Here is a 17345-nt window from a genome sequence, read left to right as displayed (position 1 = left end):
ATGTCTACGCACCATTCATCTGGGGGACTTCATTTTCGTCAACATTTTCAGTCTGTTCAGCCTCCTCCTCCACCTCTTCAACCTCTCCTTGAGCAGTTGCATCCCCAGCTTGCACTGCATCCTGAGCTGGTTTGGCTGCTCCTGGCTTCTGTCGGATTCCCTTGGACTTGCTCAGGTCAAAGTGGAATGCATTTAGGATGGCCACCACTAACCTGTTATTAGAACAAAACATACTTGGAAACCAAGACAACGCAAGCCCACAAAAGAAACAGGTTGTGAAAATGCAGCTTTTGTGTGTTTGAGGCAGTGGCACTGCAACCTCTGACAAGCCTAAGGTATGTCAGTGCCGTTGCCATTCAACTCAGTAGAATTGGCTTTATGTAAACGTGTAGAGGCGACAATAACATTTTCGCGCCAGAAGACAAGGGCACAGATAGCACACTGTGCTGTCGACTTCTCCCATTTGTCCTTGTCTTCTGGCACTGAAATGATATCCAGGCTCGAACACCAACATGGCCAACAACCAGAGGGTGATGAGTCTGGAATACTTTGGCGGACGTGATGGTTTACATGGGCCACATCTTTCAAATTCACACGTGTACAAGGCTATTCCTGTGAGCATCGTGCCTTGCAAGCTCGAGCTCGGCATAATTCCGCAAAGCTGAAAAATTCACAACTTGACAGCAGTGTTTCTAAACGTACAGGGAACGCTAACCTGCAACATCACTTGTTCTGGGCATGCCACACAAATCTGTGCTGGCCACTAGGTTTTTATACTTAATAGACCGTCAATTAACCATGCACTTGCGTTTAATACCCTTACTCCTTGCTTCCATCAAAACAATAAGAGTGCATTATGAGTGCATTAACTGGACTTGCCTTGTCGATTTTTATGCCTTCAGTATTTTGAAATACCTCACTAGAAATTTCACCCATCAAAATTAATTCACGCTGTTCACGCTGTAGCACCTTTGACACGTGAGAACCCAAGCGCACACTGGTACTTGACGTTGTGCATTCTGCCTCATTTCCGGCAAATGGTAACGGTACATTTCTTTAGGTTTCTGTATCAAAAACACAGACTTTTGTAAGCTTATTGTGACACATTCACTTGTAGTACTTCAAACAGTGAAAATTTTGCATGGAGTGTGCTCTGTTGCTGCACTGTCAGAAACAAGGCCTCTTTATGCTCTCCAAAATCTCGGTACAGTTGCCCTTAATTAAGTCTTTCTATATGAAGTGCACTACAGATAAAACATTTTGGTGTAAAGAATCTGCTGACAAGATTCACACACATTTCACTGCATTCTTAAAGGCACCCCAAAGAGAAACTCAAGATCAGTTTAGACTCAATGTATGCTTTCAAAACTCTATTTTCGTTGATTTCGCGGCAGTAGGTAGATTATTAAAAGAGAATTCAAATCTAAGTTCAGCGTTGTTGTTGTTGTTGTTGTTTTTTTTTTAAGCAGTAACCCCAGTGCCAGTATTTCACTGTGACGTCACGGATTCTCGTGACTGTGATGTCACGGAGTGCTGCTGCAGTTGTTGCAGGGCCTATTTGACTATCAGGCAATCTGCGGTGCTGACCTTATGGCCATCTTGTGGTGCTCCGTGTCCCGCTGCAGCTGCTGAATGTAGCGCGACAGGTTCGCCTCGTAGTGGCGCCACGGCAGCCGCGAGCAGAGCGCGCTCACCGCCTCGATGGCTGCGTCCACCAGGGCCGTCTGCTTGGTGTACGTGCTGTTGAACAGGTAGCAGGAGCTCAGCGGAAGCAGCACACTGCTGATGGCTGGCGGCGTCAGTGAGGTCAGTTCGCCCGCCCTCAAGGAAACTGCGAGCCGGGTCAGGGCTCGCGCGCGTCTGTGAAGCTGGAGCGAAGAAACAAGCAACCGGCACACCACGCGTTACCACAGAACAATGCGCACGCTTGTGCGGCAAGATTCCGAGAGAAACTGGCAGGAGTTGCAAACGATTCCACTTATTTTTGTCAGTACCCTGCATCAGATTACTAAAGAATGCCATCACAGAGCCCGTTGGTTACAAGTTGCTTGTTTCCAAGCTGTCGCTGTGGCCTTTTTGGACCCAGCCTGCCAACTGGTCTCAACGCAGGCCGGGCACTAAATGCACATAAAAGGACGCCACAGCCGAGTGCACTGTGTGCCGGTGTTTACAACGCCCTCCATTGAACTCAATGTGAGGGCATCAAGATTCGCCGACAGATCGAAATTTGCCCAGTACTATGCGAGGCTCTTTATCGTGCAGACGGGTCAAAGCCTCATCTGACGAAGGGCGGCTTCAGAGGTGCAAGAATCATCATTTGCAGGGTAACACAAATGAGTGGGGCAATTTTATTTTATATCGCAACTTAATCAAATGCAAAGAGAGTTGCTTTTCGTTCTTTTCTTCACCTCCCAGAAATTTCTGTCTCGGGATGTTGGCCTTCAAACTGATACTGAGCTCAGAGGAAGTTTTACCCCAGAAGGCCCCAAGTTCCGACATTATAGAGATCAGAAACTTGTAGGGGTGTACAAATATAATGGAAAGTATTGAATAATGAATTCAATATTGTCCTATTCAATTTGGCCTTTGAATCTACTGTAATGTTTGTCAGTATTCGCGAATCCAAATGTTTTTCTAATAGCTTTTGAATAACTCACATTGCTAATTGTGCACGATCAAACATGAAACTTAGTAAAAATGTTATAACTTTTTGCCACAGTGAACATAACGTAGTAGAGTATGCTGTGTCACTCAGGGATCCAAACTATTCAGGCTAAACCATAATTGTTTGCACTCAAACTTCTTTCAAACACAACATATGACAGTGAATATTGTTTGGTACTACAGCCAATGGCTGATTTTTCGGACATGCCCAATAATTTGGACGCCTTCGCAGCACCGCCACGTACCCCCATAGAACGCCTGAAATTTCAAATGCAAAAACCTTCGCCATCCGATTTTTCTAACTTTCTGCCATGACTGCAGGTCCGAAAAAGCATTAATTGAAGCATAGAGGAAGGAAAAATTTATGAGACAGCATTACATCATGCAGCCAGTCTTGGCAAGGGAACGCTTCATGAAGCCCAGTGGTGGTCCAGCATGTGACCTCTTGCACGGAGATCACGGAGCAAGAATCGAGATTTGCTGAAACGTTTGGTTCCCAGTAGCTTTGCCAGTAGTATTTATTCAGTGCATGCTGGTTTGGCTGCCCTGCCATTGCTCTGCCTACAGAGTGGGAATACTAAAACCAACCATGCACTTTGACATACAATCATGTATTGGGCCACCAGGTTTGCCTTCAATCGTGTTGCACAATGCTCCCTGCTAACATTTTCCTTCCTCCATGAATCGAAGCCACCACCACGGCCATTTTGATTATCTCACCGCCTCGAATCAGTGCTCTCGCAGGCAGATCCGCTGGCAGTCGTAGCCACCACCGCGGCAACGCTAGGCCTAGATACTTCAACGTTCGCTACCAAGCTTCTTGCTGTCCGGTGCAGTGTTTTTCCCTGAAACAATTCTCCACTGTTAGCAATGGCACCAACTCCGCTTTTGTAGTCCTCACCAATGGCGCTGAAGCTCGGAAAGCACGACGAGTTGTACAAATGCCGATTCATGAAAGTCAGCTTCGCTTCATTACAGCAGTGTTACGCGGTGAAGCATACCAAGAGTGGAAAGGGATAATTTTCCAGGGACACTGTATGTTTTCGTTAATTATACACGCGTGCACCCGCCATCTCCTATCACAGTAGGACCACCGATACGCCTAATAGGTGTACTGGCAGGCCTTCAGAGCTATTCCGGAGGTGCCTGTGGCGATTTGGGCCCCTTGAGGGCAGCATAAGGCATACATTCATTTTTTTTTTTTTTTTTTTTTGGAGTGCCCGATTTTTCGGACGTTTCTGTGGCCCCTAGAGAGTCCCAAAAATCTAATGTTGACTGTATTGATATGCTGCACAAGAGAGTGCACAGGTGTACTCTATTCAGAATAAATCTGAACATGTTTAAACTAAGCCTTTGAAACAAGCACCGAGATTTCTGTAATGGTATTTTAACAGTCCATGTTGACTTAAAGACAGACTGTGGCAGCCACATGCAAACTGGATTACACTTGAAGAAAGACTGACAAAGGCAGCAGCTCTCAGAAATTAAAGATCCCTTTACATTTCAAGCGTCCAAAAGTTGCGTCTTTCACTAGTGACAAATGTTACTCATTCACGTTACACCACTTCCTATGTGTGAGTACCCTGCATCAGATTACTAAAGAATGCCATCAAAGAGCCCGTAGGTTACGAGTGCTCGTTTCCAAGCTGTCGCTGCGGCGCTATTGGACCCGGCCTGCCAATTGGTCTCGAAGCAGGTCGGGCGTCAAGTGCACAAAAAGACGCCACAGCCGAGTGCAGTGTGTGCTGGTGTTTACAACGCCCTGCGTTCAGCTCGATGCCAGGGCATCAAGATTCACCAACAGATCACAAAATTCGCTCAGTACTATGTGGCTCTTTATCGTGCAGACATTTTATTGTCCGACGATGGGCGGCTTCAGGGGTGCAATAATCATCACTTGCAGGGCAACACAAGTCAATGGTGCAAAGTTCTGTGTTAAATCATTTTTAGATGACTGTGAGGCTAACTTGTCAAGCGAAGCTAACTTGTCAGGCAAACTTAGCATAGTTGACAAATCTGTACTACTGCCACATGAACTGGTGCCGCCTATTACCAAAGCTAAAGAGTCTTGGATTGTCCAAGTGAAGAAAACTACTGCTTCCATAAAACTAAGATGCCAAAGGTGCTTACATTCCAAGCCAATGCCCACTACACCACTGTCTATGAGGCGATTGGTTCGTCATTTCAGTGTGTCTGTCTGCCACTTCTGCAAGTGTTCTTGACTTCTACACATAGGGCTAGTAACTGAACTCGCAGACTTGTGCTCAGCACCATAGTGACTGAGCCACAGCAGCAGGTACCTAGTCTACAGTCCATTCACATGCGTTGAAATCTCTACAGACCAGTATTTCTATAGATAATATAGGCCACATCTAAAAGTGGCTGCCTTTGTTTAGAACAAAACCAGCAATGGCAAGTCTGGCAACAACAGCTTCAAGACACCGCCTTTGAGCTTTCCTGAGAGTAAAGCAGGGATCAGATCACGAAAATTGCGAAAAGTACTTTGATTGTGGAAAGTGTCTTCTTTTGGCACCTGCAGCACCTAATCTACATTGCATCGAAACGGCTTAGCTGAAAACACAGTGGCACGATTACCCAAACAGGCCTCAAGCCATCATTTAAATATATTATTCTCTTTCTGCCTTCAAAACCAGCCAAAGGAGTTCAACGATTATGAGAGCGAGGCTCGGTGGTGGCTCGAGGCAACAAGGCATCAGCACAAGAACACGGAGATAAAAATAGAAAACACGGAACCTTAGAGCCTCGTCTGTCTTGATCACTCCTTTTCAATTCACTGTTTGGTTGCATTCTCATGCCAATATTTTCTCAGTCGAATCGGACATCAACGCCATACCTGAATGTGACAGAGGTTCTCCCAGAAGTCAAGCTCCACGTCCTGCCTGCAGCACAGCTGGCTCAGTCCAGTCAGGGATGGGTGCTCGCTACAGTATTGCAACAGTTGCGACAGCACACGCACAAACTCCACGCGGCTGGGCTGTCAGACAGAAAAGAAACAGGACTCTCGGTTCTACCACTTTGCGGCAAATCCAAGAACCAGTGCACCTCAACACGCTGTTGGAGTATCATGCTATATTACGCTGAATTTAATGAAACTGAGTTTGCTCTAGAAAAAAAAATACGCTCAAACCTGTGCCCATGTCTGCTGATCTATTTGCAAACAGTAAATGGCTGAGCTTTACTCCCTAATCCTGTGCAATAGATTGTTTTGAAAAGTGAACTTTAACCAAAGTTGTCGCAAAAACATAAAACATCAGAGAGCTTTAGCTTGCCACTACATCTGCACATTTACCGCCACGTGCAAGCAAAGATGTGGCTCAGATAGAAATAGGAAAGCTGGCCAATGGCTGAGAAGGCAGCTGTAACGGAGAAGTGGTTTAGGCCAAAGACTTCACGAATAGCACAGGAGGCACTTCAAACCGAGGTGGAGGACACAGCCGCAGTGTGTCATCCACATCGTATTTTACACTCTCCCTATGCGTACCTTTACAGCCACCAGTCTGCAAAAGATAGTTGCTAGCGTGATGAGCAATCAATCGAGAGGGGAATCCGATTATCTTTCTCATATTGTGGCAGGACGCCACAGTTCGAAGGCACACTAGCAGTATGTCATCTACTTCATTTTACCCTGTACTCTCTGCTGTTTGTGTAATCTTGGACCTTCACAGCTATTCACTGAAAATGCAAATGCAGCAAATGTTTTTGGCAACAGTATCTCAGTTGAGAGCTTACCTCTGACTTGCCACGCAACCCCTGACGAATTTCGCCCATCAGAGCCTCAGTGACACACTTCTCATAGGCCGCCCTGTCCTCTGTCAGCCAGGTCTGGAACACCGGGCCCATCTGAGCCAGGGCATGGGACGCGGCGTCCCTGAGAGCAAGATCATCCACCTGGGTCCCACAGCAGAGAAACGTGTACTGCATTTGCCCACGCAGAACTGATTCACTCAGCGTAACACCTCGAAGCAAAACTGGTGCTATGAAAGACACCATAGTAAAGGACCGATTCCAAGCACATGGTAAGAATAGTACTGACAACACTTTCGACTTTGTTTTCATGATCCTTAAAAGCATAGAAAGAATACTGAAAAGCCTTAGAGTGCCCTAAATAAATTACTAATAGTGGAACCTTGGTCATATGTCCCCCAATTTTGTGATATCCCCGGTTTTAGGACGGATAAGCGGAGTCCCGGCAAACTCCCCATAGTGACATGCGTTATAAAGAAGTCTATATGTAAGGCAGTCTATAAGAAACTAACCGAGCTTGTGGATGAGAAAAGAACATTTTAGCATGATGGCACGTGCGGAGCTCAGTACACAGCATGCTAAATCTCTCCAATAAAGCATGATTGGCACCTGTCAATGCAGTATACATTTTGCATTTAATTTTGGAGCAGTTTTTGTTTCTGCGTAATGTAAATTATTAACCTAATACTTAAATTAAAGCTCTGCACAACTCTTTAGTGCCAAACCATGTCCTCTAGACATAATTTTTGTTGGTCAGATTATAATACGTTTTCGCATGGTCCAGAGTAGATCATATACCGTATTTACTCGAACCTAACGCACACCTTTTTTTCCGATAATATGGGTCCAAATATTTCATGCACGTTAGAATCGAGTAAGACCCTAAACCTGCATTACTATATCGCCATTGGAATTTCAAAATGGCCACCTCGTACGAGGAGTACTTTGAGCCTATCTGCCGTAGCTTCCTCCATGTGCTGTAGTACGTGGGCTTATGTTAGTCCACAATCCGTTTTCACGTTTTCTGCAATTGCTCCATCAGCATGGAAGTGCCGACTGCGAAAATACACAGAGTTCATCAGGATGCCGCAATTAAAAGTAAAGTGATGACGTGTGTGGAGATGGACAGAAATCGGGCCGCATCACGGGCGTTCGGAGTTCCCGGAACTTGTGTACGGGAATGCCGCAAACAGGACACGCGTTCTACTCCGTCGGCTGCTGCATAGCAGGGGCCACGCGGCTCCCATCTTGAAAGCAATCTACGATGGAGACAGTTTACGCGTCTAGGCGCACCGCACTTAGTTCGCACTGAAGCGAGAGGCTCCACAAAGGTCAATTCGCTTGCTTCTGTTACTTCATTTCCTCACTCCAGCGTTTTAATAAAGAGTTTCCACAGTCATTGAGTGAAATGTGTTTATCTGCTTGTGCGTGCATGAGACCATGCTTGTTAATTTAGTTTGTAAGCGAATGTTTAGAAGTTTATACGACTGAAAAAACTACCACCTTTACTTTCCATATAGCTGTCTACTAATTTGCTATCACAAACGATGGTTCACCTTTCCGGCAGAACTGAAAACTTTTTTTATTTATCGCAACTTTAGTGCATTTAGTAAGTCTGTTTTTCCATATGAGATAAAGTAGCATTTCTATAAGGAATGAGGTATGCAATGCTGTAAAGGACTTTTCTTTTTTTACGTCACGGCAAACGGGTGTGCGTTACAAGCGAGGACTTTCTTTTTTTCCTTCCTTTTTTTGGGTCACGGAAAACCGGTGCACATTACAATCGAGGATGCATTAGAATTGAGTAAATACGGTAACCGGGCTTTCACTGTATAGCTTTTTGACGGGCCACTTCTAAATTTGTTTCCCAGGAGCATACATTCATGACGTCGTGATGCTGAAGGAGATCACATAATCAGCCCAACATCATTATGTCTTGGCAATTGTTCCGGGTTGCTCAGCTTGCTATCCTGCCACTTCTTGTGCAGCCTGATGTATCACCAGCATCATAAATGACAACCAAGAGAACTCAAAACCAAGACCAGTTTGTAAAAATCCTATTTATGGCAGCTTGTTTAGAGAGTTCTGAGACTTAGCAGTACTTCTTTCTAAGGTATCGAGATCAAGAAAAAGAGAAAGTAAAAGAAGAAAAAGAAGTGCTGTGTCAACAGTCTCTTAACATGCACCTGTACTTAACCAACAGTTTGGTGGAAACCGATCTGGCAAGGGAGAAACTTGATGAAATGAAACAAACACTTGGTCAAAATGTAAAAAAATAATACAATTACTAAAACGACATTTTAGGGCCTGTACGGGTCCTTTGTTCATGATACCTTGTTTCAACGAGCGACTTTGGCACGACTGGCGTGTGATTTTTGCCTAAGCATTGGGCTGCTACACTGGAATGTTCAATCCCACCATCGCACACACATTTTATTGTAAGATTAAGGGCGACCTTCAACTTCGGAGGTACCTAACAGAAAGCTCGAGGTCTGTTTCAGCGTATGCAAGTGCATACAGCATGCACAAAATCGCAAATTTGCAAGACATGCAAAAGATAGAAACGTCACTTCGATAGATCGGAGTGTGCAAGGACACCCGTGACGCATGCACGCGCAGTTGTCGAAACATCACAATCATGATCTCCGTATGCTATCACACACATAAGAGAGTTCTGGCCTAGTTATTTTGCATTCTGCCTTCATGGGAATGCCTCAGTCCTGCAGTGGATTCCATAAATGGAGGCTGGTGATAGTAATCATCATGATCATGATGAAATGCATAGTGCCATGCTGTAACTGAAGTCAATGAGTTGCTCTCACAGCTCGAATGGTGTATGTGCAGTTGTAGATGACGGCCAGCACGACGCGGACGTCTGGTTCCTCTTTCTGTCCCTGCACCAAGGGCGCCGCCATCTTGAATCCCTCAAGCCTCGTCTGGTAATTTGGTTCCTCTGCAAACCTTGGATTCCAGGAGTTCACCTGAAAAAAAAAATGTTTTTAAAAATGTAAAGAAAAAAAAGCAAGATGGAAGACAAAGAAAAACTTAACAATGCAGTATCACAGTTGGGAAGAGCAATGGTGCTGTATTTGTATAAATATAGTCACGAGTAACATGATAAAACAAGCCCAGTCAACTAGGCACATTAAAGAGATAAGTCGTGTTGAAGAAGAACCCATAATGCAGTGCAGGAAGCAAGCCTGTTTTGTAACAGAGCCTCAATGTGGAATAAACTGCACAAGAGCAGGAGAGTGGGCTAGCTGGTTTATGAATACAATGGCAAACAGTGCAGACGATAAGAAATGAAAAATGCCCTGCATGCACTGTCTCACTTTCTTATCCTGTCGTCTGCACTGTTTGCCATGCTATCTATAAATCAAATAGCCCAATTTCGTGCTGTCGTGAATGACAGAATGATAATGCCAGCGCAACTGCATAGCAATGGAAAGCACATTTTTACAAGGCTTCAGGAGCGCTTCTTTATTCTGTGAAACGACTGGTGTGCAAGCTGCCCACTAACCTTGGCGATAAACGATGCCAGTTCGGCGAAATGCGGGACCCGTTCGGCTACAACGCCATAGATGTCACACAAGAGACGCCTCGACTGGTGACTGGCAAGACTCGAGAAGAGGGTGGCGGTGTACCTGGAAAAGAAATAAAAGTTCACTTGACCGCACTCAATATGCCAGCAAGTGCAAACAGGGCACTGGCAGCCGACACAGCTCCTAAAAAAAATGTTACAACTCCATCACTACACCTCTACTGCTACATTACATTATGGCGTTTTACGTGTCAAAACCACGATGTGATTATGAGGCACACCGTAGTAAGGGACTCCAGAAATTTCAACCACCTGGGGATCTTTAGCATTGCCCTCAATGCAAAAGACACGGGTGTTTTTGCATTTCGCTCCCACCGAAATGCCGTTGCCGCTACCAGGATAAGATCTTGCGACCTCGTACTTAGCAACGCAAAACCATAGCCGCTTACCCACCACTGTGGGTACTCTACTGCTACAACTCTGTTACAAATGTTAATCTCTATCTGATTGATTTGTTCATTGACTGATTGATTCATTTATTCATTGGGTTTAACGTCCGAAGGATCACTGGGGCCACCGCAGAGGAGAGCTCCAAATTAATTTCGACCACCTGGGGCTCTTTGATTTGCATCTGATTCTAAGTGCACAAGTGTTCTTGCATTTCGTCCCCATCAAAACGCGGCCGTCAGAGCCGGGCACTGAACCCGTGACCTAGGGCTTGGCATAACGCCGTAGCCACTGAGCTACCTAGCGGGTCAACTACCTGGCAGGGTTGACAGTAGGAGGTAAGAGGAGCCTCTTTTTATATCGTTACCTTTAGGGCTAGCAGTATGTCAGACCCAGCACCCAGCAGAAGTACATTACCAAAGAAAATGATTGGGTAATAAAATGAGTGATGTATGCAGGCCCACCTACACGAAAAAAATTATTTAGCACAAATTATACATGTGTCACCCAAGTAATCTATAAACTGAGGCAGCAGTAAGAATAGAGGAAATTATGTAACTTCACCAGGCAATAAACTCCCACGTGCAATCATGTGGGCAAAAAAGTTGCGTTTGAAAGTATCGGTGCACAGGTGGAAAGAACCTATGCTCAAAGCACAACACCCTCGTAGTTAATGTTTGGTAACGTGTAGATATGATGCAACCTTGGTCGGCTCACGTAATTCGCTTCTTTATCGTAATGAACTAACCAAGTGCGAAATAGGTAGTCTTATTGTGAATGTGAAGATTCGCTATCGTACCCCAACAGTTGGTCTGGATTGTCTGCAACCTTAGCCAAGTTGAGGACAGTTGCCAGCTTTTGCTGGTCGGAATCCTGAAACAAAAGAGAAAAGAAGAATCACTGACAAACCCTTTGGCTACAGCTATGAAGACCACACCTGTGACTTCCATGTACCTTGACCCACATGCATGGCTGCACGACAGCAAAGAAAACGAAAACAGAACTTTTTTTGCTTCAGTTACCTGAGCTTGGCTTCGAAGCTTCTTAAATCCGACGACGAAAAGCTTTGCCAACTCGGCACACTGTTGCGAGTTTGTCAGCAGCCCACTTATCCTGAAAAAAAAAAAAAAAACACTCCTTGATCAGCACAAGTTGATAACTTGTGCTCATAACTGTTCTAACGGCAGACTTCATACGTTTTTCAGACGTTTTTCATCAAATGTATATTGCTGATAATGAGAAACACACCACAAATGGCTGCACGCGAGAAGTGCTTTGCAGTCCGAGTGGGCATGATGATGATGATCATTGGATGTTATTGGCCCAAGGACCGTGTGCAGCCAAAGAGTGCCAAGGCAATGCTAATTATCTGTCAATGAAGCACAAACTAAATTTTGAAGGGTAGATGTCACACGGCTTTTGAGTGGGCATATTAACACATTTAATGTTGATACGGTTCATAATTTTCGCTACTTACAACCAATCCTTTGAGAGATACAACAACTTCAGCATACGACTATCGGCTGTCTGACGTTGCTGTATAATGACGAAGTTTGCAGTCCTGAGAATGCGAGCTTTATGCCAATACAATGAGGTGTAGTTGAGATTAGGCAAAAAAATGATAAATTACTTGATAAGTACTTGTTTTAAATGAAAGAAAGAACGTTCTTGTGCAAGCTTGGCAATGGCAACTATGAAAATGAGTTCAGGCAGCCGATCAAGCAAAACTGTGCTTATCCAAGACATTCAAGGCGACAGCCCTTGCCTCAGCAAGATGTTCAGCTCGACAGGTGACAGGGGCTTCTGGGTACGCACGGCACTTTCCACAATGGATTTCAGCTTGTGCAGTATGTGGGGAACGTATGGCAACATCAACAGTGCCCCATAGTTGTCCTCACCATCCGATTTTTCTGCAGCAAAACAAAAACAAGATGGCACTTCATTATTAATTCAAGGCAAAGTTATAAAATATACAGTACCATAACAGAACTGTTAAATGCAGCTTAAATGACTTTTTAAAGAAGAGAGCTGAACCTTTATATCGAGATGCATGCCTTGAACTGCGAAATGCTCTGGGAGCCTGGGAGAAAATTCTACTTACTGTACTTGTTTTAATTGAGAAAGGCACTGAGAGGCACAAGCCTTAATGAAGTCTTGTAGGATACAACCTATTTGCATATTGCAGCATTCTTTTTTTTTTCTCCACAAATGAGTGTTATTAAAGTTCTTTCAATTTCCCAATTAGTTCATTCTTTCATTCCCTCCCCCCCCCCACCATTTCACTCTAATCATCTCGACTAGCATGTGGGGCATTTGACTAGGCAAATATCTCGAGCTCATCCAAATTTTTCTTCTTTCTCTCTGCTGTGGCTTCAGACAAGAAACAACTTATTGTGTCAGGACTCTGCAACCTGCCAACTTCTACGAAAGTATTTTAAGCTGCCCATATTTAGCACTTGACTATGACTGTTTAGCATTAACAGCAATAACTTCATAGTTTTTTTACTGATCTGAAAAGAGTACAAATACAGTTGCCAGCCAATTCTTCAGAGCCTGACTTTGCAAAGCACTAGTTTACATTTGGACCTGCTGAAATCTTTGGACGTTTGCTTACCTAAGGTTTACAATGCCAAGCACGCTTTTTGATAACTTTTCACAGGAGCATATTTCGTGTTCCTTTAAAATCCTACTCTAAGAAGAGCACACCAGTTCTGTACTGAACAAGATTTTCAATGTCACAGTGAAATTGGCATGTTGCTGGCTTGCATGGGATGCTTATTAATTGTCCCAACCAATCATGTATCATGAAAGTCTACTACATCCATGCAACCAAGCTAAACATGAGATATCACTTTGGCAAGATTTGAACTTAGCTGACAGGCTATTTCTGTTACAGTACACGTTGCAAAATGGGAATTCATTATTTCATTTAAGTACCCAAAATTTAGATCAAAAACTCCTTCCTCATGAAAAATGCTATGCTAACAAAACCATTTTTTCATTGCACATCTGCTGCTGGCACTACTACTACTACTACTACTACTACTACTACTACTACTACTACTACTACTACTACTACTACTGTCACTGCTTGTACAGTTAACCACAAAAGTTTACGGACCACGAGATCTCAGAAAACATTCAATTTCCGAGCAGCCTCTAACAGTAGTCGGTAAAACCGAACATCACAACGTTGTTTACATATACTAGTAGAGGTTGTAAATACAAATACTAGGCTGCACTGCGAGGCTGCGCATATATTCAGGCTTTTCTCAGATCTTGTGTTCCGTCAAATTTTGTGGTTGACTGCACACTACTATTACTACTGCTGCTGCCAATGCTTTAATACTACTACTACTTCCACTGCTGGTACTACTACTGGTACTAATACTGCCACTGCTGACACTGCTACTTTCTGCTGGTATGACTACTACTGCCACTGCTGGAATTGCCAGTGATGGTACTATTACTTTCACTCCTACACTGCCACTGCTGGTACTACTACTGCCATTGCTGGTACTGCTACTACTACCACTGCTGGTACTACTACTGCCATTGCTGGTACTGCTACTACTACCACTGCTGGTACTACTACTGCCACTGTTGGTACTACTACTATTAGTATTACTATGATTGCTGCCACCACCACCAGAACTACTGCTGCCATCACTCACCGGGCAAGCCAGCAGTAGAGCGCCGTGCCTCAACGTCAAAGCAGTGCGACACCACCAGTGGTGGCGCACGCTTGCGATCTTCCATATCATCATCATCACTTTCCCTGAGTGTCAAAATGTTGTCGATGATCGTGAGGAGCACCTTAAGGATGGACGGTGAAATGTCCGAGTTGCCCATGAGTGAGACGAGACACGGTAGCGGAGACGTGCTTGGGTCATCAGCCTTGTATTTGGCGAACAGCACAAAATACCTGTCGAAGCAAATAACCACAAAAAAAAAGAGAGAGAGAGAGAGAATCACAATAAGGCTATGCTTCCTGTGATATCTCTTTAGAAATATACTGAAGACATAAGTTTGAATTGAAAAAGCACAGTAGAACCGCACTATAATAAACACATATACAGTACATATAACAAATTGTCAGATATAATGAAGTTATTTTCAGGCAGGATGTGACTTTGTTAGGTGAGGTTTTACCGTATTCTTTCAAAACTGAATTCTCGTTATTTTTGTGCTAAGAAACTGTTTACTAGAAGACAAAATTTTAAAGGCCAAGCTTTCATTATTATTATTATTTTTATGTCAGAACCCCAGTGTCAGCACATCAGTGTGGCATCAGTGATTCCAAAGTATTTGTTAACCCAACTAGCATTCTTAGCTTCCATCCGTCTGTCTATCTATCTATCTGACCCAAGTTGTCTACTAGGGCATGCTGGCTAGTCTTGCCAAGCATACAACTTGGGTCTCTGCGCACATGTGACTAGTTATGTGCCCAACAGACAACTTCAACTCGACAATTACATAATGTAAACATAATTTCAATCTCTACCAATAATGAATTTCCCATATTCAAATTACAAATCACATTAGCACAGATGATCTTCCCAAAAGGATGCATTCTGTTTAAATTTTTTTCATATTAGAGCTGTTGCGGCCAAGTTTTGAAACTCATTAAGTTTGGACTATCACTTCTTCTGCAATAGTATGATGTAGTCCATCTTTGCCTATAAAAATGCCACGGCTTCCCCTTGTTGGCCCACCAAGTTGACCACCTCAAGCCGCCGTCACCTGTCACCCTTCTGTCAGAGTTTGTGTGCACGTATTCTACACGGAGTCGCATAAAACTCTTGCCTGGGATTCCGGCTCAGTGCGAGGAAGAACTTGAGCAGAGGGTTGGGCTTCTGCTTCCCGGCCAACTCAGCCAAATGAGGCAACTGCAGCACAAACGGGGAGACCGAGATTGTCAAAGCACTGAGACACACTCCTTAGAGTTGAGAACAAATCTCACAAGAATGCTCACCTGAGGCCACACAGCCGACTCGAAAATGGCATCTATCTCAGATGACGTGAATTCGTACGTGTCAAACCGTTCGAAGAACTGAATGGAAGTAAAAAGAAGAGAAAGAAAAGGGGGGAAGGCATGGGAAAATAATTAGTTTCGACTCAAAAAACCAAACTCTTATTGCGTATCAGTTTATTGGCAGTTAAGCTCTCAGAACCTAGCTGCAAAACCCCAAGCTAATCTCTCTGCAACTGTAAACAAAATCACTGCGCCGTTATGCTGAATAAGAAGAGCATGAAGAACAAGATGACATCAATAACAGGACTCACAATTAATTGGTTTATTTCAAATGTCATTGAATATTTTTTTTTTTCAGTGAAGAAGTTATAAGACATAATGCTTTACACATTATACATAACAGGGCCAGTATTAAGCATTAATTCAAAAAGTGTCTTGTGGTATATCTTGTCTAGTTCTACCCAGCTCTAATTATGGGTGTGCGAATAGTGATTTTTGAGACCAAATCGAATCCAAATCGAATGGTGCCAGAAGCAAATTGAACCAAATATCGAATACTTTTCGAGTAATGAACAGCCACTATCACAATTAATGTAAAACGGAGTTCACATCCCAGTAATCTTAAAGTTGGCAAATTTCTGTCACTGCATAGTACATTATGAAGCGTTGTTTGTTAAAGCAGAAATGAAGCATTAGGAGCAAACAAGTAGTTTCTTCGCATGCACAGGGCTCTTCAGAGAGTGTGACCGGATGCTGTACAGCCTGTAAAGCACGGCTACCCAAGTGACGTAGCCTGCTCCACTAGGAGGTCCTTGTGTTTTATGTCTATGTATTTTATGTTTTTATGTACTTGGGCACAGTGCACGTTTTGAAATATTCTAAAAGTATTCGAAAAATATTCACACTTACGAACAGTGACTTTGACTCGAAGACCGAATCCAAGGGGACTCAAATAGGACACTATACAATTCCTTATTCGAAAGTTTCGAATATTTGCACGCCCCTAGCCCTAACAGTTCAACCTGGCACTGCAGCAAAGGTCAATAGCATTTACAGTTTTCTCACACATGTAGGGGAAAAAACTTAACCAAGAAAATTTGAAAGGTACTACTGAGCATTTTTATGCTCAGTCAAAAGTACAGTGAATTCCTAGAAAGGTAAGCATACCTGCCACCTACCTTGTTGTTCATGCTCTTTGTGTTCAATATGAACAGGATCTAACTAGCCAACCTTCCTGTATCCCTGCACTGTCACTTCAATCACGACCTTTCATTTCTCTGTCACGAGTGCCCTGCATCAGATTACTAAAGGATGCCATCAAAGAGCCCGTAGGGTTACAAGTGCTTGTTTCCAAGCTGTCGCTGCAGCCTCCTCAGATCCAGCCTGCCTACCAGTCTCACAGGCAGACTGGCCACTAAATGCATGAAGGAATGCCGCAGCTGAGTGCACTGTGTGCTGGTGTTTACAACGTCCCGCTTAGAGCTCAAGGTCGGGACACCAAGATTCGCCAGCAGCTTCAATTTGCTCAGTAATAGGTGTAACTCTTCATCGTGCAGACAAGGCTGAAGCCTCGTCCCACGAAGGGCGGCTTCAGGGGTGCAAGAATCATCACTTGCAGGGCACCGTGAACAAAAAAAAAAGAAAAGATGAAGCTGTCTTTCTAATTGGCCAAAATTACAACTGACAACCAACCAATGAAAACCTGCTGGTAAACTTATGCATACATGCACGTGTAATCTCTGCTTCATCCATTCCAGGCATAAAACTGCTACAGTTCTCTACGTGGACACACTACCAGTTGCCAAGCAACGATGCATGCAAAGCACAGCATGGGAGACAATCTTAAAGACAAACAATCGCATTGGAGAGTGGTGTCATTGAGACTTTCGCATGGCCACCGACTGAAGCAGAAGAGATGATATCATGAGGGGGGGCCGCCATCGCCTGACTGTA

The 17345-nt window shown here is 44.0% G+C and overlaps 1 protein-coding gene across 1 annotated transcript in view; it reads right to left on the bottom strand.

Annotated features, from left to right (window-relative positions):
- Window positions 1-17345, bottom strand: part of LOC142563109 (small subunit processome component 20 homolog) — an 83054-nt gene that overhangs the window by 39701 nt on the left and 26008 nt on the right. The window contains exons 28-39 of the mRNA XM_075673636.1: window positions 15393-15470; window positions 15224-15306; window positions 14092-14342; window positions 12183-12327; window positions 11440-11530; window positions 11217-11290; window positions 9950-10073; window positions 9252-9410; window positions 6415-6573; window positions 5519-5659; window positions 1588-1868; window positions 13-212 (exon numbers count right to left, since the gene is read on the bottom strand). Coding sequence (XP_075529751.1) covers window positions 13-212; window positions 1588-1868; window positions 5519-5659; window positions 6415-6573; window positions 9252-9410; window positions 9950-10073; window positions 11217-11290; window positions 11440-11530; window positions 12183-12327; window positions 14092-14342; window positions 15224-15306; window positions 15393-15470 — 1786 coding nt within the window. The remainder of the gene's footprint in view (window positions 1-12; window positions 213-1587; window positions 1869-5518; window positions 5660-6414; window positions 6574-9251; window positions 9411-9949; window positions 10074-11216; window positions 11291-11439; window positions 11531-12182; window positions 12328-14091; window positions 14343-15223; window positions 15307-15392; window positions 15471-17345) is intronic.

The sequence above is a fragment of the Dermacentor variabilis genome, chromosome 11 (assembly GCF_050947875.1).
Source record: "Dermacentor variabilis isolate Ectoservices chromosome 11, ASM5094787v1, whole genome shotgun sequence".
In the NCBI taxonomy this organism is placed as follows: Eukaryota; Metazoa; Arthropoda; class Arachnida; order Ixodida; family Ixodidae; genus Dermacentor; species Dermacentor variabilis.
This window is presented reverse-complemented; position numbering and strand designations above follow the sequence as displayed.